The 22,516-nt window shown below is 38.4% G+C and overlaps 1 protein-coding gene across 1 annotated transcript in view; it reads right to left on the bottom strand.

Moving 5' to 3' along the window:
• Positions 1 to 512: 512 nt before the first annotated feature.
• LOC137037100 (glutamate receptor ionotropic, kainate 5) overlaps positions 513 to 22,516 on the bottom strand; it is a 56,975-nt gene continuing 34,971 nt past the window's right edge. Inside the window, exons 15-19 of the mRNA XM_067410895.1 lie at positions 16,699 to 16,864; positions 13,984 to 14,209; positions 6,415 to 6,543; positions 3,370 to 3,548; positions 513 to 1,133 (exon numbers count right to left, since the gene is read on the bottom strand). Of these exons, the coding sequence (XP_067266996.1) occupies positions 513 to 1,133; positions 3,370 to 3,548; positions 6,415 to 6,543; positions 13,984 to 14,209; positions 16,699 to 16,864 (1,321 nt within the window). The remainder of the gene's footprint in view (positions 1,134 to 3,369; positions 3,549 to 6,414; positions 6,544 to 13,983; positions 14,210 to 16,698; positions 16,865 to 22,516) is intronic.

Genomic DNA, 22,516 nt, shown 5'->3' with positions numbered 1-22,516 from the left:
AAACTGAACTGTAACCCTTCCCCCATATTTAAAGAAAGAAAAAAAATGAATTCGCACCAAAGTCATTTCAGTTCAACGTGCACACATTTTAGGTTCAGACTCCATCGTCCTCTCACAGAAGTGTAGTCCCCCATTGCAAATCATGGAGAAGATCTGTACTTCTATGCAAAACTGATAGTCGTCTTTATAGTTTCCCTCCATGTTTCCCTTTATGACATGTTGCATAGCATACTTTCTTGGGATATGCATTACATAGTCTCAACAGTATGCCAAACCTCACTGGCTCTCTGTGTGCCACTGAATGACGTGGTGTTAAACCAGACACTTGGACAGGAAGCGGATGGCTGAATCATCTTTCTCTCACTCAGCGTCCATTAATGTAATTTTGCATCCAAAAATGGCCTTTATTTGCAGTATCCCAGAGGTCACTTTGACTGGAGGTGTGGGTAGAGTCATTCCATCTGTCCTCCAGCAATCATTTACATTAATTATTGTCCAGACAAAAGCCGGTCTCAGTCCTGCTTGCAGAGGAGATCAGTAGAAGGAGTTTTAGTGGGTGGCACTGGTCTCGGAGGGGGTGCAGGTTTGGCTCTGCGTGGGCTGCCTGAGCTCCCACCCTCGCTGTCGGTGTTTGTATTGGAGGCAGAGAGGGGTGGCGGCGGCGGCAAACGTGGGAGAGATGATGTGGCGGAGGCCAGTGGCGAGATGCGTGAACAAGAGGACGTGGAGCGAAGGCTCTGGATCCGCCGGCACTCCTGGCACACCCGCACATGCGTGCAGCCGCGGGGCGCCGCTGTGGGGACCAGAGCGGGTGTGCTGCTTGGGACATTGGCACTGAGAGGGTCCTCCAGCAGTCGCTGAGGGCCCGGGCCCATTTCCGCAGCGCCCCCACCAGGTCCTGGTCCTGGTCCTGCTGCGGCACCGGTTAACGGCCCCGTCCCACTGTAGAGTTTGCCGTTGCTAAGACGCATCTCCCGCACAAGCCGTATGGGCCGGGGAGCGCCTAAAGGGAGACGGGCTGGGTGCCGAAGGACGCCCTGTGACGAGAGGGGTCGGCGGCGCCGCAATCGAGAGTTCTTTTTACAGGAGATAACGTTCCTGAATTCAGTCATCATTTCCTGACATACTGACACCTTAGTGAGGAGGAAGAGAGAGTGGAAAGAGAGTCAGGAGGGAAATATATAAATAGAAAGGACCAAATGAAATGATGGCACTGGAGTAAAATGAAAACAGAACATTATTTTCTCATTTACCTAAAGTGGGCATCACTATCACTACATACATTGAGATACATACATTGAGAGTTAGGGCAGTGCTTTTCAACCTTTTTGATTCCAAGGACCCCACTGTCCACAACATTATTTGAAGGCCCCATTATTTTAATGGCTGTTTTATCTTATTTTAAAGCTGCAGTTTGTAAGTTTTCCCTCTTTGTCGCCATCTCTGTTCAAAACCTGCAATTGCAGTTATTTGCGGAATTATCATCTTTACATGGGTTGTGCATCGGCACGGCTCCTCAGAATGGATGAATCTAATGCTTTGAGGAGAATGTGTGGCTGTTAGTCACCACACCAGTGGATACTGTACACATACTTCGGAATCACAGATTGTAGTTAGGGCTGGGCGATATATCGCATGTGATTGTCACACGCATTTCGTCAGTTAAGCCGGTTCCCTGATTGCCGCTAAAACGCCATCACCTGCTTTCAAATGGAGCGGCATTTAATAGACAGAGCCGTAGATCACTGATAAGCCACGCAATATCGCATTCATTATCGAAGGCGATACATCTGCGATAATGAACGCGATATTGCGTGGCTTATCAGTGATCTACGGCTCTGTCTATTAAATGCCGCTCCATTTGAAAGCAGGTGATGGCGATTTAGCGGCAATCAGGGAACCGGCTTTACTGACAAAATGCGCGTGACAATCGCATGCGATATATCGCCCAGCCCTAATTGTAGTCTTGGAAATACGACCAAAATAAGAATTTTCACTGGAAAATGTCACCTGAACAATAAGTAACAAATCTGCCAGAAAAAAAGCATTACAATAAATCCCGCTACCAATGGTGATCAAATCTAACGATCGCTTAGCTCATATCACATCAAACCGTCCAAGTTATTATTATTGTTATACTTTGCTCTCAAATTGTTAATATTAATAACATCAGCATTGCGTGACTATGTTTATTTAGTGTGTATTAGCGTTACCTGTAGATTTCAGTTTCTGTACAGTCTAATCTCTAATTATCCATTTGTTATACAATACAATCCACCATCAAAATGATGAGTTTAATTATTCCAGTTGCCGTGTGAAAAGGCTGTAAATGATGCGCCACCTGTAGCATCCTCACATGATATAGCCTACTAGCTGAGACTCATTCTTTATGTGAACAGACATGACGCAATGACGCAAAGATGAACGGCTGCATGCTCAAATTTACCACAGAAACCTATACAATTAGAAAACATTATTACAAGCTTACCGCTGTGAATCAGGCTAAGGTAAGGAAATAGTTTTAAACAGTGGCTGGTTATGTACTTGCCAAAATAATAATTTTTAACCAAAAAAAGTTACGGACTGCAGCTTTAAATCATTTCAAGTAATCTTGAGGGCCCTTAGGAAGTTTGCTGAGGCCTCATAGTGGGCCTTGGCCTCCTGGTTGAGAACCACTGAGTTAGGGGTTTCTCTGGTGGACTAATAAACAGGTGTAAAAATGCATTTGGAAGATGATTTTATCGAAAGCGACTTACAATGCATTCAAAATATATTTGATTTCAGTAAATGTGCTCACAGGGAAATCTAACCTATGACCTTCGCGTTACTAATGACATGTTCTGCCACCTGAACTACATAAATTACCTATATTGAATAATGTATGCAAAATAAAACTTTCAGAACAAGAGCAACCATGTTTTACTTTCCCATTTATCTAAAATAAAATGAATATAATATGTTTTGTTTTCAAATATTGTGAAACTCAAAGACTGTGATACACTATTATGGTAAGTGTTGCATGGGCATGCATTTTCTTTCAGTTTTAAAAATATTTAATTTTCCATTAAATTAAATTAACATGCTATAAAATGGTCTACAGTAGCATTCATTCATACTCTAAGCAGCTTAATACTTTAAGTAAATTCACATACATGATTCCGGCAGATGTTTTTATCCAAAGCAACTTGCACACACTGCATTCACGGTACATATTTTACAGAGGCATTCCTGGAAATCGAACTAAGGACCTTGTTTTTGCTATCACTATGCTCACTGTTTGAGCTGCAGAAATATGTACGATAAATTGAAAGCTATACAACAGTTACATCATAAACACAGACGGCGTGACTGGTTGGCATTGTGACCTACTCGTGCATGTCTGTGGTTTCGGGCGGGGCAGTACCCAGTACGGGAGTGAGGGCGTACCTCATCTGTCTCGGCTGACCGGCGCGTGGACCACACAAACTCCATAATGGCTACAAAAACAGCTATTATGAGCCCACATATCAGAACCACGAATATCCCGCCGATATTCTCCATACCTAGACCTGAAGGGAAAACATGGCAATGTGAGTAACACAGAGAACCGTCCTTCAACAAACACACTGTGGATCTGATTAGAGATCTGCATTCCTACAGGATTCCAGAGGGATCCTATTAAACTACATTTCTGAGATGTAGGTGGGTGTGGGTGGTATTCCTAAGAGTTATCAGCGGAAAGAATGAAGTCTGGTTCTGAACTGATTGGTTTTGATGAATTGGTTAAAAAAAGCACAATGCAGTGGTGCTTTTACACCACCATGAATAAGTTTCATTTGAGCAAGTAACATCTGTATTCTGTATTTTGAGATATGTTTTTTATGATATTAGGAAGAATAAACAGCGTTGTGACACTAAGGGGAAAAAAAATCTAATCTGGGATGGAGCCTAAAATGAGTCAGGAGCCACTGGGAGTATAAGAGGTAAGAGAAATATCTTCTTACCGTCTATTAATTCTACGTTAATAATAAAAAAAAAAAATCAGTTTCATTTTGGTTTGATTTTGTACGATGATCAATTTTTGTTCTCTGTTGGGTCACTATTAAAATTTGGATCTTGAAGCAAAAACAGTTTAGAACAGGAACTTCTGGCCATCTTTCAACCAGAAATCAGGTTGTTTAGTTGCCAGTGATGCAGAGCATTAATTCATTTATAGAAAAACACCAACTAACAAATTTTGTGTGTGTGCAAGAATAAGAGGAAACCCAGAATAATCCTTGGTTTAGAAGTACCGAATTGCAAAAACATTCATATTATTTTGAAGCTCTATTATTTGACATTTTCTTACAGACCTGTAAATAACCCTGAGAGACTGTAAATGTCACTATCTGGTAAAAAAAAGCTTTGCAAACCACACTAGAGAAATTACACTCATAGGCACACATGCGTGTACATGTCTGCGTACCAAATAGCTACCATTTTCCCTCCATTCCCCTGGGTCAGTGTGAGTCTACAACACACAGAATGCAAATATCACCAGACCACATAAATAAACACTCACAGTATTGGCAGAACTGTGGAGCATCTGTCATTTGAAACAGTTGGATGTACTCCATCCTATATGCAATAATACATCAATATAAAGAACGACAGGAAATCAAATATCCACTGCAAATATTTGTGTGATTTGAGTGAAAGTATTTTTTTTTTTTTTTTTTTTTTTAGATTTAACAAAAATAGATGATTGTTGAATAGCAAAATATATACTTGGGTAGGCTAGGTAAGGCCTACACCTACATTCAGGATTACCACCCTTTTATGACCAATGAATTTCCAAGATTTAAATCAATGTTTATGTTTATAAAAATAATTTTTATTGATAATGCACTTACAAAAAGTAATTTATACACAAATAAATAGTTAAAGCTGCTGTCCGTAAGATTTGCCTCTTAGTCGCCATCTCTGTTTGAAACCTGCAATTGCAGTTATATGCGGAATTATTATCTGTACGTGCGTTGTGCATCGGCACAGCTCCTCAGCGCGGATAAATCTAATGTTTGCTGTCAGTCACCATGCCGGTGTGGATACTGTACTTCAGAATCACAGATTGTAGTCTTGAAGTATGACCAAAATAGGAATTTTCACTGGAAAATGTCATCTGAACAAGTAACATGACACTTTTGTTCTGACCAACTGAGGGGAAAAAGCATTAGCCTACAATAAATCGAGCTGCCAATGGTGATTAAATCTAACTCATATCGCATCACTCATATTGCAAATTATTATTGTCGTTATACTTTGATCTCAAATTGTTAATGTTAACAACATCAGCATTGCTTGACTATGTGTATCAGCGTTACCTGTAGATTTCAATTTCTGTAGCCACTCCGCAGTCCGAAGTCTTTTGCTTTTTGACCACGGATGAATCTCCAGTTGTCACTGATGATTGTCATTTCAGTTGCTGTGAGAAAAGGCTATAAATGATCCACTATCAGCAGCATCCTATATGCAGGGACTGCTTCCTTCTGTTTACAGACGTGAGCTAATGACGCAAAGACGAACTGCTGCATGCTCGAATTTCCCCGCGGAAATTCCACCAGTATAATTTTATTATAAAACATTATTACAAGCTTACTGTTGTGAATCGGGCTAAGGTAAGGAGATAGTTTTGAACACTGGCTGGTTATGTACTTAATCAAAAATTGATTTTGGATCATTTTTAACCAAAAAAAAAATTACGGACTGCAGCTTGAAAATGAGAAAAAAATTATATTGACTTTATATAGAGAAATTTCCATGACCTTTTAAGATTTTATTAATTTCCATGAGTCTCAGGCCTGGAAAAGGACCTGACAGGACAGGACTATCTGTGTATTCGTATTAAGGTTGCCAGGTCTGCACAACAAAAGTAACCCAACGGCCTGTCAAAAGTAGCCCAAAAATAGCAAAATGCGATTTTCTTCATCGGGCGGCTGATTTGGGTGTTGTTTTAAGGGCGTCCGAAATTGTTCGTACGTTGGTGGAAATCAACCCGTGAAAAAAAAAAAAGTCAGCGGTAAAACCGTGGACTTGGCAACACTGATTCATATATCTATCCCTAATCAAAAAATACATTGGTATTCTGATATAACATATGATATTATATAATCTCTTTTAAATATCTTTTCCTTGCATTCATCAGGTTCTAGTATTCTAAAATTGTAGGTTAAAAGGAAAAAAAAAAATAGGATAAAACAAATAGGATACATTTTTGTCCCTGTGAGAATAGCAAAACTTGCTCACACAAATACACACTTGCATACTTGAGATTATAAACATCCAGGGTCGTACCAGAACCCACATATTAAACCAGTACTGTCGGAATTAAGATGTACAGTAACAGAACAGAACATTTTGGTGTGTTGCTAATGAGTATAATAACAGTGTTTCACTCACCTTTGGCTCGATGGTCTTCTTCTTTAGGACACTTCCCCCCCTCCCACCATCGACGCTTTAGGATTTCTAATCTGTTATTCTCTTGCAGCTGGAGCACACCTAACGTGATCTCATCTCTGAATGGTGAACCTGAGAGAGAGACAGAGAATGAAATTAGCTAGTTAAGCTGGCTCCCAGGGTTACCAGCTGACAAGTGTCCAAAACCATCTACTGTAAAACTTTGGCAAGGCTGAGAAATTAGATAACTACCTTAACATAAGAGTTACAGAAGTGAAGTCAGGCTAAGGCTAGCAATGCTACAGGTAGGTTAAAATTAGCAATGCTTCACAGTAAACAGATTTTGGCCTTTTAGACACTTCTACTGACAGGGACAGTGATAGGAAATGACCCAAACTAGTGTTGCCCTCATTAGCACTAGGGTTCAACGTGCCAAAACACATATGCTAACAGATAAGACATGACTCTGAATGTCTTAAGTTAACTGATGTTGTGCAAATGAGTTAAATTAGCCAGCATGTCAGAATGAAAATTAATATTATGATAGGTTAATTCTAAATTATTGGTCTTGTTAGAATAACATCATCCCTCATTAGACATTACTGTATCACAGCTAATCATATCCCGCTCATAACAATGTGACGTGAAAGGATGTGTTCATCAAATTAATAGATGTTAATTTAAATTAGACACTGCAGATATGCACTGGAATGGATCAGCTGTCACTGAATGTTACTTTATTATTCATTCAAAGGCTGTGAAAGTGAAGTATCTTACAGGTGCATGTTTTTACACCTCAGTATAAGCACAATTTTATGTGTCAATATCACTTATATAAAGCCCTGTATTTAACGTTACCATTTTTTTTCTCATGTCATGTAGACTAAGACATTTTTTTGTAACAACCCAGGAAAAACATGCCTGTGGCCCCATTTCTGCAAAATGATAATACGTTGCTTCTTTCACGTTTCGTAATACTTTTTCAAAGTGAAATGTCAAGTGAGTGGGCCTGAAAGCACATTCAGTTTTATCATAAACAGATAAATGTGAATCTGGCAACATTTTAATATGTGGGTTGTTGTATGTATTTCTGCAGTTCGGAAATGAAATAGCCTATGAGTGGCGCTAAAAGGTTAATGTATTAATTGTATTTTAAAATGAATGTACCACCTACTAAACCCTTAAACCTAACCAATAGCAAAAAGCATAGCATTCGCTGAAGCAAACACAGTAAATTATATCTACACGCTGTGCATAATTATTACGCAAGTTGATTTTCTGATCAAATTTTTTTTTCCAAACACATTTTACCAATTCCAAACCATGTCAATCTTAATAACTACTATTAATTTTGTATTTATCATTTATAAGTGATATAAAAAGAGATTTAACTCAGACTGAAAAGTAAAAAAGGATTAAATGCTCATGAAAAGGATGCAATACTGGAAATTGCAAAGTTAAGGCATTACCAATGGATGCTCCACCACAAATGCTCATTGGGTCAGACAAAAACAGGTAGAGAAGAGTGCAAAAGAATTAAGATTAATAATTAAGTGTGAAACCAACAGGAACCCTCTAGTCTCCAGCGCCACCATTTTTCAGAACTGCAACCTACCTGGAGTCTCCAGAAGAGCAAAGTTTCAGGATCTCTGAGACTTAGGTTAGCTAAAGAATCCTAAAAAAATACATGAATACTGTTTTATATAGGCTTTATAGACAGACAGATTGAGAGTGACTCTTGAAGGACCAGCACCACATCCTCTTGTACCATTGTTTGAAGAATTTATCTTCCAAAATCTGGCAGTAAGTTTTGGGAGTTAATTTTTAGTCCATCTCATACCCTGAAGCCTTCTTGCAGAGATGAACTAAAAATTAACTCCCAAAACTTATTCATATTTTACAACACTTCAGCTTGTGATTCTTATTTAGTGGGGGTCAATTTTTAGAATTATTTACCTAAATAAAGTGTAATTTTAACTAACATGAATTAAGTGAATATATTCGAAAATAATATCAATAAATGTTGCAAAAATTGTTGTTCTTTGTTAGTTTATGTATTAACTAGTATTAACAAATTGAACCCGTAAGGTGTTATAAAAGGAAGAAAAATAATCAACTAGTGACTCAAAAGGTAATTTCACGTTTTACAGTCTAAGGGCCGGGACACACCAAGCAGATGGGTGGCTGTCGGCCAGTGATGCTCAGTGAGCATCGGTCGGGCTAGTTTTTGCAGTGTGTTCTACACGTCGGCTTCAATTGGACCTCCGTTGGCTTTAGTCTGGACGACTGAGCATGTTGAATTGCGTCGGGAAAAGAGATCATTCTGATTGGCTGCTCAGCCTTGTAAACCAGCGCACAAGAAAAATGAAATTTATAAAAGCTTAGAAATGTACCTACATCTTTATCTTTTCAGAGCATTCCAGTGCGCAAATAACAGCATGGCTGTACGTAGCTTAATTAATATAAGTGAAGACAAACTGAACAGCATGATTCATATTCAAAATGGTAAGCGAACGCTGCTTTGTTTACAGTTTGTATATTCGCATTCCCAGTTCACGTTCTCTTTTTTGAATGACGAATACAGACTATTGTCATCTGCTGTTGTGCTAACAGTTATTATCATGCAGGCACAGTAGCCGTAGGCTGTAGTTTTTACGGTGTGTTCAAGTGCAACGTTTTTGTCCAAACAAAGTCGACGTGAGCCTACAACACCGTTCCACGGTTCTTTGACATTGGTTTGGTGTGTATCAGCCTTAACCCAGTCTAAGGATGCTGTTTTGACATCATCTACACTCCAGGTTGCTATGGAAGCAGATGGGGGTTGTCCATGGTGACCAGCCTCTTCATGAATGAGTGGATGAGAGGATTTTATCGATTGGCACCAGAACTTTGGAAGGCGACCTGAAGAGATGTGTTAGAACCAGGAGGAGGGAATGAATGTTTGAGCTCCTGGAAGACGTTCTATGACCTGGAGATAGACTTTGAAGACGAATGCTGCTCCTGGGTTCTCATTTCAAATCTAGTTACGGGTTCATGCGATTATGAGCGCATGGTGATATTTTGGAGGACAGTTTAGCTTAGTGGTCATGAGGTTGTTGGACTGATCTTCCTGGAGGACAGAAGATCAAAAACAGCACTGGTAATTTCCTAACCACATCAATTAACCTATTCCAGGTACAAGTTCCCCACCTATGTTTGAAAGTATTTATTAGCATCCCTCTTTTATATGTCCTCTCTCTTATTCTCATAATCTTATCTGCTAAAAGAAGACTGTACTCATTACTTCTTAAAGTTTTGGAGCCATCATTTCTTTTTCAGGGACCAAAAACAAAAGGTTTTTGTTATTCTTCATGCATCATGGGAGTCTACAGCAGCCCATATTGGCACATAGATTGGGCATGTTTTTAATATCCAATCTGCCCCTCAAACCCTCTAACACCACCAACAGTTTTTAGGTGACCAAATGAAAAACAACAAAAAATGATAAAGCTCATAACAAAATGACCAATTCCTGCACTGAATTTAAAATGAAACATAATATAATAGTATATAAATAGTACTAAAATATCAGGATGTGTTATTCTCATTTATTTTATTGCTCCCAGTGTTTTCAATTTCTGTCCCATTTGATTTCCACCATTTTTAATCCTTCTTCATGTTTCACCAAATCCTCCCCAAATTTCATCATAAATATCACAGTCCATGTCAGTAAAGAGCTATTAAAAGGTTTCTGATATACTACACTGTTCAAGTGTAACACATCAAAGACACTAAACATGAAGTAAGGTCATATCTTTACAATTTTGTGAGAAATTGACATGAAACTTGCTATGTATTATTGCCAAGAGCATTTGGTGACAGTTCTACTTCATAAATAAAGTACTTTTTAGTTTTTTTAATAATGTTTTTTCAAGATTAGTTTTCCCCCCTCATAAATATAACCAACACTAAATACCCTGAAACTGCTCGAAACGATGCCACACATGCGATGAGGCTGTATTTAAGCGAAACTTTTTCATATTGACATATGACTTAGAAAAGTATAAATAGTGGAAAATCTACTGTACTAATGATTTCATTTTAATAATCTACTAATGATTGAGTCCAGAACAATGACATTTTAAGCTCTTCTCTCTGTTCTTACAAAAGTTAAAAGTAGCAAGTAGGGATCAAAATTACAGGACAAAAAAGCAATACAATTGCTAACTATTTTGACTGAACAACAATGGAGCTGAATTAAAGAGATTTTGCATTTCAGACATATGCTGATCAGCTTCAAAAGAATGTTGAAAAATATTACAGAATTATTAGCTTCCTTAGAAGTCTTTGGGAATTGGAGCAGTAGGCCTACTGTGCGAAATCACCACATGACGCCAATAACACTTTTACGGCCTATTTCACTTTCACAGCTGGATGTAAGCTTCTTAAATTTTGACTTGACAAGCCCCTTTGCACTCAAGTCTAGAAAACCCTTCTGCATTTTTTCAGTGAATACATTGGCTCAGTGGTGGCCATTATCTCACCCAGCTCAATCCTTTAGCCACAATTAAGACCCCATGTTTTCTCTTTTCCAGCCTTCCACATTGTAACACCCAATATTGAGCATTGAAAGCCTCAATGCAAAACACATATGCCATAAATTTTCCCTTTTCTCTCCCTCATATTTCTGTATGTCAATGAATAATTGCTGGAAATGCCAAATGCCAAAGTCGAAGTCAGAATTGCTTTTTATCAAGCTTTGTGGAAAGTGCCAAGCCATCTATCCAGAAGAAAAATTAGATATGTGCAATATCAGAGCGTGAAGAGATGCTATCATTGTGACATCGGCTTTCTTGTCTGTGTGATGTTATGTGGGCCATCATCATGTTTATTTCTGGCAGAACTAAAACGTTTTTTTTTTTTTTTTTTTTTTTTTATTCAGAGGGATAATGGACAGAGAACAAAAAATGTTCACATTCAAACTCACGCCATACACTTGAGCACCATGGCACCACATGTCAGAGTTTGTGTGCTAATACTGTAGCTAATAGTTTTTGTGCTAATTAGTCACATCTCAGACAGAACTAAAACAGAAATTTTGCCTAATAAACAAACAAATAAATGCTGATTAAACTGGGAGGGCTGTCACTAACTTTTATTTTGCTGATTAATCAAGTAGTTGATCATTTTATGTGGTAATAAAAATAGACAAAGTGAACAATAACCATTAAAGTGACTTAAAATACATACAGTATCTCACAGAAGTGAGTACACCCCATTTTTGTAAATATTTTATTACATCTTTTCATGTGACAACACTGAAGAAATTACACTTTGCTACAATGTAAAGTAGTGAGTGTACAGCTTGTATAACAGTGTAAATTTGCTGTCCCCTCAAAATAACTCAACACACAGCCATTAATGTCTAAGCCGCTGTCCAAAAAAGTGAGTACACCCCTAAGTGAAAATGTCCAAATCGGGCCCAAAGTGTCAATATTTTGTGTGGCCACCATTATTTTCCAGCACTGCCTTCCCCAGAGCTTCACAGGTTGCCACTAGAATCTTCTTCCACTCCTTCATGACAACATCACAGAGCTGGTGGATGTTAGAGACCTTGCGCTCCTCCACCTTCTGTTTGAGGATGCCCCACAAATGCTCAATAGGGTTTAGGTCTGGAGACATGCTTGGCCAGTCTCTTTACCCTCAGCTTCTTTAGCAAGGCAGTGGTCATCTTGGAGGTGTGTTTGAGGTCGTTATCATGTTGGAATACTGCCCTGTGGCCCAGTCTCTGAAGGGAGGGGATCATGCTCTGCTCATTCAAGCAAACTGTAAACTGCAAACTGTATCTCCCCACTGCCGGCAGCACTCATGCAGCCCCAGACCATGACACTCCCACCATCATGTTTGACTGTAGGCAAGACACACTTGTCTTTGTACTCCTCACCAGGTTGCCACAACACACGCTTGACACCATCTGAACCAAATAAATTTATCTTGGTCTCATCAGACCACAGGACATGGTTCCAGTAATCTATAGCCTTAGTTTGCTTGTCTTCAGCAAACTGTTTGCAGGCTTTCTTGTGCATCATCTTTAGAAGAAGCTTCCTTCTGGGACGACAGCCATGCAGACCAATTTGATGCAGTGTGCAGCGTATGGTCTGAACACTGACAGGCTGACCCCCCCACCCCTTCAACCTCTGCAGCAATGCTGGCAGCACTCATACGTCTATTTCCCAAACACAACCTCTGGATATGACGCTGAGCATGTGCACTCAACTTCTTTGGTCGACCATGGCGAGGCCTGTTCTGAGTGGAACCTGTTCTGTTAAACCGCTGTATGGTCTTGGCCACCGTGCTGCAGCTCAGTTTCAGGGTCTTGGCAAACTTCGTATAGCCTACGCCATCTTTATGTAGAGCAACAATTCTTTTTTCAGATCCTCAGAGAGTTCTTTGCCATGAAGTGCCATGTTGCACAAGATCACTTTCACAAACCTTTACATTGACTGTTCCATGCTGATGGACTGACCCATGCCTAACTCAACCCGAGCTGCTGAGTCTTTGGCCATTTTCAAGAAACGTCTGAAGATGCATCTTTTTCGTCAACACTTGACCCATTAATACTAACACTTACTATTCTATATATATATTTGAAAAAAAAAAAAAAAAACACCTTGCTACATGTACTGCAAGAAGCGAGGGTTTAAACTTTTATTTTGAAATTGCATGTTGCGTACCCAAATGAACGTTATAAGCAACCCAAACCTACAGCATGCAGAGATGGAGTTTGGTAACCAAGCTGCGGAGACGGGCTCCATGCATGTAAATGATAACAGTGCAACACTTTGCATGAAACACAAAGCACATCATACGTTCCCAAATGCACATTTCTGGAAGCCCAAACAAACAGTACATGCTGAGTTTGTATGGAGCAGCATTTACTGTGAAGGGAGCCGCTCAGAGGAATTGAAAGAACTGGTAACCTGCATGCATTTAAATAATTAAAACATCACTGAAACCCTCAGCAGCATCCTTTGTGATTTCACAATAGCACTATGATGTATAATGATTTTAAATGGTATTAATATATCATGCAGCCTTTGAAAACGGTCTAATAATGCAGTTTATGGATTCTCGTCCATGGAATGCGCTACTTTGGGTATTTTGCCGGTTAATCGACATGGGCAAATTGCATTTGCATTTAAATCAAGTACTCTAATTTAAATTAAGGAATCGTGACAGCCCTTGAAAAGAGAAAATATTTTAGCATTAAACAACATGACACAATACAAGCAGGAATATGTCTGGATACCAATTAGTCTTATTTCAAAATAAGAAATAAAATCACTAAAGTGTGAAGTCAAAAGTATTAAACTTTTCCCCCGTTTGCTGCCACTTAATGCTAACGGCTGTCTTGCATACTGGCCAAATACTGTATTTTAGACCTCCCTGCTGGACTCTCAACAGTATTTCTACTTATATAACAAGGTTAAAATCAGACCTGGGTTTTATTTAAATCTTTATATCCCACCTGAAGCCTTTCTTTCTTTCTCTTTCTGTTTATTTCTCTGACTTTTACACTTCCGCCCTACTCACCCAGAGGCATGCCGATGCCGTAGCCCTTGGTGTCCAACAGGCCTCCTATCTGAGTGAGGTTGCAGTTGAGGCGTCGGTGGTACTCGTTCATGGTGCTCTCCAGAAGAAAGGCGTACTTGGAGTTTAAAACCCGCGCTATGCCCTCCTCTGTGCTCTTCACGAACACACTGGGCTGCTTGGAGTACATGTAATTCCACATGCGCTGGTATGTCTGGTAGCGCGAGTTCTAAAAGCGAGAGTGCAGAGTGGGTTTGTCATCACAGATGTCATCATTGAAAAAGACAGAAAGAGAAAAGAGAGGTGAAACAGACATAGTATTGGAAGGTGGAGAAAAATCAAAGACAAAATTATATTTGCGGTGACATGAGGACAGGTGAATTAATAAAGAGACATTTTATTGGCAGACACTGAGAGTGAACTAGATTGAGGTAACATATTGAAAGAAAGTGAAAATGTAAGGGAAAGAAATATGGATAATACATTATTAATGTAATAGGGGAAGTGAACTTGGCCTCCAGTGTGAATATAGATGTGGCTGTGAGTCACTAAGCCAACTGCTTGCTGCCATAAACAGGACATGATGCATTATGACATCATTTAAACCACATGCACAAACTAGTCGATTAACTCTACTGCTAATTATTAAACCATTGGATCCATTTTGACTAGTCGTGTATCACTTGATTTCAACTCCAATTGTTTTGTTTTGGTTTTTCATTCTGTATTCAAAATTATTTACATAAGGTAAACACTGACCCGCAGACTAGTCAACCACTTTTCTGAGCAATTAGTCAAAATGAGTAGTCGAGAAAGCTGTATTGGGAACAGATCTACCTACAAGCAAATCTAAAAGGCCTGATTTAAACAGAGCCACACTGAAAGTATTATAAAATTAGTCAAAATCATATAAATATATATACACTCACTGGCCACTTTATTAGGTTCACCTTGCTAGTACCCGGTTTGACCCCCTTTTGCCTTTAGAACTGCCTTAATCCTTCGTGGCATAGATTCAACTAGGTGCTGAAAACATTCTTCAGAGATTTTGGTCCATATTGACATGATAGCCTCACACAGTTGCTGCAGATTTGTCGACTACACAGCCATGATGCGAATCTCTCATCCCACCACATCCCAAAGGTGCTCTATTGGATTGAGATCTGGTGACTGTGGAGGCCATGTGAGTATAGTGAACTCATTGCCATGTTCAAGAAACCAGTTTGAAATGATTTGAGCTTTGTGACATGGAGCGTTATCCTGCTGGAAGTAGCCATCAGAAGATACACTGGGGTCCTGGATGGTCATGGTCCGCAACAATCCTCAGGTAGGCTGTGGTGTTTAAACGATGCTCAATTGCTACTAAGGGTCCCAAAGTGTGCCAAGAAAATATCTTCCACACCATTACATCACCACCACCAGCCTGAACCGTTGATACAAGGCAGGATCAGACTCATCAGACAAGGCAACGTTTTTTCCAATCTTCTATTCTTCCATCATCTGCTGCTGTAGCCCATTTGCTTCAAGGTTCGAGGTGTCCTACATTTAGAGATGCCCTTCTGAAGACCTTGATTGTAAATAGTGGTTAATTGAGTTACTGTTGCCTTTCTATCAGCTCAAACCATTCTCGCCATTCTCCTCTGACCTCCGGCATCAAAACAGCATTTTCACCCACAGAATTGTTGCACACTGGATATTTTCTCTTTTTTGGACCATTCTCTGTAAACCCTAGAGATGGTTGTGTGTGAAAATCCCAGTTGATCAGTAGTTTCTGAAATACTCAGACCAGCCTGTCTGGCACCACAACCATGCCACGTTCAAAGACACTTAAATCACATTTCTTCCCCATTCTGATGCTCAATTTTAAACTCCAGCAGATCTTTTTGACCATGTCTAAATGCAGCTGTCATGTGATTGGTTGATTAACGCAAATAACTAAAGAGCAGCTGAACAGGCGTACCTAAAAAGTGGCCAGGTTTTATACACTACCGCTCCTAAGTATAAAGTCAGAGAGTCTTTATACTTAGGAGGCATTAAATTGATTAAAACTCATGGTAAATACATTTATAACATTACAAAATATTTCTATTTCAAATAAATGCTTCTTTTGAATTTTCTAATACTCAAAGAATGAAAAAAAATCTACCATGGTTTCCAAAAAATAAAAAATAAAATAAATAAAAGGGTCATGTGACACTGAATACTGAAGTAATAATGCTGAAAATTCAGCTTTGCCATCACAGGAATAAATACATTTGAAAATGTATTAAATAGTTATTTTAAGCATAAGAGACTTCTTTCAAAAACATTAAAACACCTTGCTGATCCCAAACTTTTGAACTGTACTGTATAAATATTGTCAGTATTATTAAATATATATATATATATATATATATATATATATATATATATATATATATATATATATATATATATATATATATATATATATATATATATATTAATAAATACCTATACATGCAAAAGGTGGGGCTTGTATAGAACTTTGTGAATGAAGGGCGTTTCAATTCTGTGGAAATCTGAAGCTTTCTGTGAAGTTCTGCCAGCACAGATTCCGTGTGGGCTTGTATATGAGTCACTAGTCCAGTTATCACCATAAACAGGAAGTGATGCATTATGACATCACACGTGCAAACATGGAAGGCACACACATAATTTCACATAAACACATGCTTGCACAAACAAGGACCTACGTACCATGAAGAAGGTCATAGTACTTCCTCCTTGAATAGTCCCATACTGGATATTTGTCTGATCTGCCAAGTCATCAGCAGATTCGATTGGCACCTCCATCCTCTGGACCGTCAGAAAAGCTGCAAGGTTTGCCGTGTAGGAGGAAATGATGATCAGCGTGAATGCCCACCTGTCCCGTGCACACAGGAACACAGCATTTTTTCCATCAGAAATATATATGCACGTATATTAGAGATAGATGTTTACATAAGACACAAGTGTGTACAGATATGCTTACACACAAACATCACTCAATGAAATATTGAAGAATACCTACAGCAGCAATATCAAACAGATGAACTTGGTTTGATCAAATGCAAAATAGCAAGCTATAAAAAAATCAATAGTGTTTGTGAACCCTGTGGAATTATCTGTAATTTGAATGAATTAAGACATGATGAGAGTTAACCACTTAATTGACTAATTCATGCCAGATGTTCTTCTAACCAACGAGATCTAGAAAAAATTAAGTAATACCAAGTTTAAGCTGGTAAATTTGGAATACTTTTAACCAGTTCAACCAGTTCCCCACCAGAGCCAATGTGGTCTACTATCTCTGATCAGGATGGTTTACTGGGTTGACCTCAGCACCACTAACTGGTAGTCCAGTTGATCAGACACCTAATTAGCTTTAACCAGGTAAAAAACAAGCCATGTTCTCAGGCTTGAGCACAAATTATCTACATAATATTCCAAAGAATATTGCTCTGTTTCATGCTCTGTTTGATCTAAAATGTTTAGAAATCCATTGCATTATAAAACTACGTTACTGTTCAAAAGTTTGGGGTGGGTAACCAATGCTGCAATTTATTTGATCAAAAATACTGTGAAAACAGTATGTTATGAAATGTTAAAATGTTATTACTATTTAAAATACCGGTAGTGTTGCTGTTAGCAGTCTGCAGCGCGCTTTCAGAAACCCTCCACCTTCCCCAGCTCCACTTGTATAGATCTGCTATGGGGGTTCATTCATATATATTACATGTGCAGCAGCATGTCTTACATGCTCACAGCAATGTATCTGAATGTACTGGCAGTAGCAATTCTCGGTACTTGCTCAGCAACAGCAGCAGCGTAGCAGATCTATTCCGCCAAGACCGAATACATTTACAGAGCCATATCAATTACCGTGCCAATCTCTATTACCATACCAATCTCCCGAGAGTTGTCATGACAGATTTTTTCTATTACCATACCAATCTCCCGAGAGTTGTCATGAAGATTTGTATTTGAAATACAAATCTTCTGCAACATTTGTTACATGTCTTTACTGTCATTTACGATCAATTTAATGTTGATGAAGGATTTTTTTTAGAAGGAAGTTTGCGAGCCCTTCCCAGCACAGGTATGGAGTGTGGTTTTCGCCGCACTAAATCATGCCCAGATGAAAGGAAACTTCTGAAGTCCTCAGAGAAAGAGCTTTCATGAGACTGGTGAAGCATTTTAAACTTTTCTAAAGAGACTGGCCTCTAAAAATGCACAAACAGGCAGATTAGTTACTTGTCATTTAGTAAAAGCTCTTTATCAAAAATAAAGTACACCAATCGCAGACACACGTCCCTCTAGACCATCACAGAGTTTAGTGTTGTGCTCAGGGGCACAGTGGAGTTAGACGGGCGCTCTCCGGTTTCTGGGTCACCCCTGTGTGGGATTAAAGTTGCATCTATTGTGTTTATTTCACAGCACAGATGATTAAACATTCAGCTTCCACTGCATGCACAGATCGAATCATTTCAGCTCCATTGTTACTCTTCTTGAAAGTGGTTGTTCAACTTAAATGACCTCAACAGCAAGGCGCAAGACAGAAATTGAAGAGATGGAACAGAAGACAGCTTGACTTGATATAGCAGGAAGAGAGCAAAATGAACTGAGAGGTTGGAGACTAATCTTGAAATACACTACAAAAAAGTGAAGCGCAATATATGTCTGCAAGCAAAACAAACATGCCCACACAACTTAATACACTTTACACTTTCAATATGTGAGAAAAGACACACTCACTCTTAATGGACTCTTTACACAGAGAACAGATTTTTGGTGCATGTTAAATTAAAATAATGCATCCCCATGGGTGAAAATCTGCCCCACAGAAAATGTTCACACCAAGTAGGTCATTTTTTTTTTTTTTTTTTGCTTGGCCAAAAAACAAAACACAACACCTACCAACAAATAAGATATGGGTGATTATTCAGCTAGAGGCACTTGGGAAAACGAAACTTCTTTCAACTATTTTAATTATTGGTAATATGCTAGTTTGTATTCTGTACTTGCTAGACAGCAGTCAATTAAATATATAAATATTTATATACATTTAATTAAGTAATTTACATTTAAACATGAAAATAAAAAGAACTTTTCATTTGTCCCTTTTCTCATTTTCATCATGAAATACAGTTTTTTTTTTTGAGGGGGGGGGGGTGCAATGGTAATATTGGTGATAGTGATTCTTTATAATTAAAAATGTATAATTATACACATAAAATTAACTGAACTTACATTCAAGGTTCATTTGCAAAAGTGCGGTATAATTAAGAATAATTTTCATGACGTTTTATTAATTTATTATAAAAGAGAAGTTAAAAAGTCTGGGTTGGGACAAAAGCACACAACAGAGAAATTCTGGAAAATCTATCCATTTAACGATCATATTCTAACACTGAAAAAGTAATTAAAGTGAAACAATACAAAGTTTAAAGCTATTATAATCTATCCTTTAAAAATAGGATTGCATTAAAAAAAAACTTCAACATCCTTATTTGGTACAGAAAAGATCCACAAATTGAAGAATCAACTTCAGTGTTATTTTCGTATTGTTTACTAATATAGTATTCATTAGCTTTCATGTTTAGATTTTAGATTTTAATTTTTTATATGCATACATTATATATATATGTTATATATACTGTATATGTGACCAGTCACGGAAAGTAGGGACACAAGTCGGTTCTGGGGCATTTTGAGTTATTCACAGATTCTGAAAGTGTAGTCTCCAAGCTTTCCATGTGTGACACATGGAAATCTGATAATGTTTGGAGAAGTTGTGGCCATTTGAAGGTAGGCATTCAAGAAAGCTCTATAGGGAGAAAAACGCCTCTAAAGTTGCAGTTCTCACCTGTTCTCACCTGCTGGGAGTGACAATAGGGCTCATTTACATCTCATTTAGATAAGCCATACCCCCTGTAAAGCTGCATGGACTGCATACTATTAATAATAAAGGTTAATGTGCATTATAAATGTCAGTAATTTATCTTTTTTGACTTTTATAAAAATGATTTAGAGGCTGAAATATGTGACTTTTTTTGTCAAAACTCTATTTGAACTTGTGCATTGTAGATTGTTGTAATACACTCCTTTAAAATCTGCCCATCATTTTTAATGTTATTATTTTAATGTTTATGTAAAGAAAAAGTACATATTGATGCTAATTTTATTGGTTATTTGCTGGTTTTCCACATGAAACTTGGTGAATTTACTTTTTTTGCGTCTGAATAGCGCTTGCTCCGTGGGCGTGGCCGCATTAGCAGATAATGAGCTGAATCACAGACTTCTGACATGGCTCTCTTTTCATACAGATTACATAAACACAGAATGTTTGTTTTCGATTTGACTTACACGATTTAAAACCTGACATTTCAACGTTTTTTCAGACACAAGTATAATTTTTTTATGATTAGTATTCACTAAGTTACAGTTCATTTTCTGAGAACTATCAGATTGGACTTCGTTCAGAGGGAGATGAGAGATCACGCATCATGTTAGTTTTCTTTATTTTACAAAAAGCACAACATTTTGTTTTTACTCTGAGTGTACACAAATAAAAGAAGATATTCTATAGTTTCAATTGATATATTACTTATGTCTCTATGACAAAAAATGACGGAGTATTTTAAGTCTGTTTTGCTGCAATGTGAAAAAAATCCTGCAAAATGCGCCGGCGCGTTACCCGACTACAGAGAGGTAATGTCTTATTATTATGCCGCTTTCATCGTCGCTCAGATCGTCTTCAGAATCAGTGAGCGCTTGTTCATAAGCATCCGGCTTGTCGAAGAAGTACTTCAAAACATTTTTGGTGTAACGGCCACGGTTCTTCATTGAATTTTGATATCAGCTAGAGCCGGCCAGAGCGCTGCATAATAAGTAGCCACGCTTCCCAGTATGGAAATACACACAGACAATAACACGCCCCTACTGCGTGCTAGAACCTCTGAAAAACAAGCCGATTTCAACCACAAAATGTATGCTTTTAAATATACCAATACTGCTATCTCAAACACGGAAAGGCTTCTTCATGTTCTCAACTAACAGACTCTGCAAAAAAACGAAAATCACCAATTTTGAAAAAAAATGCTTCTTTCTCATTTTGCTCGAAAGTTGTGCTGCCGACTTATGTCCCTGGTTTCCGTGACGGGTCAGATATATAGGTCAATTACGTGACAGGTCATTTTTTTGCCTTAAAGGGGGGTTCAATGCGATTTCACTTTTTTAACTTTAGTTAGTGTATAATGTTGCTGCTTGAGCATAAACAGTATCTGCAAAGTTACAGCACTGAAAGTTCAATGCAAAAGGAGATATTGTCTTTTAAAGTTATGGCAGTTTAATGCCTACAAAAACGGCCGCTTTGGACTACAACGTGCTTCTTCCCGGGTTGGTGACATCATAAACCCTGCAAAACACGCCCCCTGGGAACACGCAAAAAAAAAAAAAGTGGGCGAGGCCATGTCATGCAGCATGTGGAAGCGGAAGATTTGTGTACACCAGACGCAAGTGACACGATGCGTCAAAAGATAATAGAACCCATTATAATCTGTGATATTTTCTACACTGGATGCGGCGCTGAAGGCAGCTTCCAGAATGTTCAATGCTGGATGGCTATTACTAAATGCACAAAGGCTATTACTGAAAGAAGCATTTAAAAGCCGTGATTGCTGTTCATCTGGGTCTGATTCAAGCTCAATTTGATACAGCAATATAATTAAAGGTGCCCTAGATTCAAAAATTGAATTTACCTCGGCATAGTTAAATAACAAGAGTTCAGTACATGGAAAAGACATACAGTGAGTCTCAAACTCCATTGTTTCCTCCTTCTTATATAAATCTCATTTGTTTAAAAGACCTCAGAAGAACAGGCGAATCTCAACATAATACCAACTGTTACGTAACAGTCGGGGTGTACGCCCCAATATTTGCATATGCCAGCCCATGATCGAAGCATTACACAAGGGCAACCAGTATTGACGTCTGGATGAAAGGCATTAGACAAGGGCAGAATGTCTGGATGTGCACAGATGAATCAACAGACTAGGTAAGCAAGCAAGGACAATAGCAAAAAATGGCAGATGGAGCAATAATAACTGACATGATCCATGATAACATGATATTTTTAGTGATATTTGTAAATTGTCTTTCTAAATGTTTCCTTAGCATGTTGCTAATGTACTGTTAAATGTGGTTAAAGTTACCATTGTTTCTTACTGTATTCACGGAGACAAGAGAGTTGTCGCTATTTTCATTATTAAACACTTGCAGTCTGTATAATTCATAAACACAACTTAATTCTTTATAAATCTCTCCAACAGTGTAGCATTAGCCGTTAGCCACGGAGCATATAGCCTCAAACTCATTCAGAATCATTGTAAACATTAAAATAAACACTTACGCGATTAGACATGCTGCATGACGAACACTTTGTAAAGATCCATTTTGAGGGTTATATTAGCTGTGTGAACTTTTTTTTATGTTGTTTAAGGCAAGCGCGAGCTCTTGGGGCGTGGAGCACGGGATT

The sequence above is a fragment of the Chanodichthys erythropterus genome, chromosome 15, assembly GCF_024489055.1.
Source record: "Chanodichthys erythropterus isolate Z2021 chromosome 15, ASM2448905v1, whole genome shotgun sequence".
Lineage (NCBI taxonomy): Eukaryota > Metazoa > Chordata > Actinopteri > Cypriniformes > Xenocyprididae > Chanodichthys > Chanodichthys erythropterus.
Note: the sequence above shows the minus strand (reverse complement) of the source record. Positions and strands in the feature narration are given on the sequence as shown.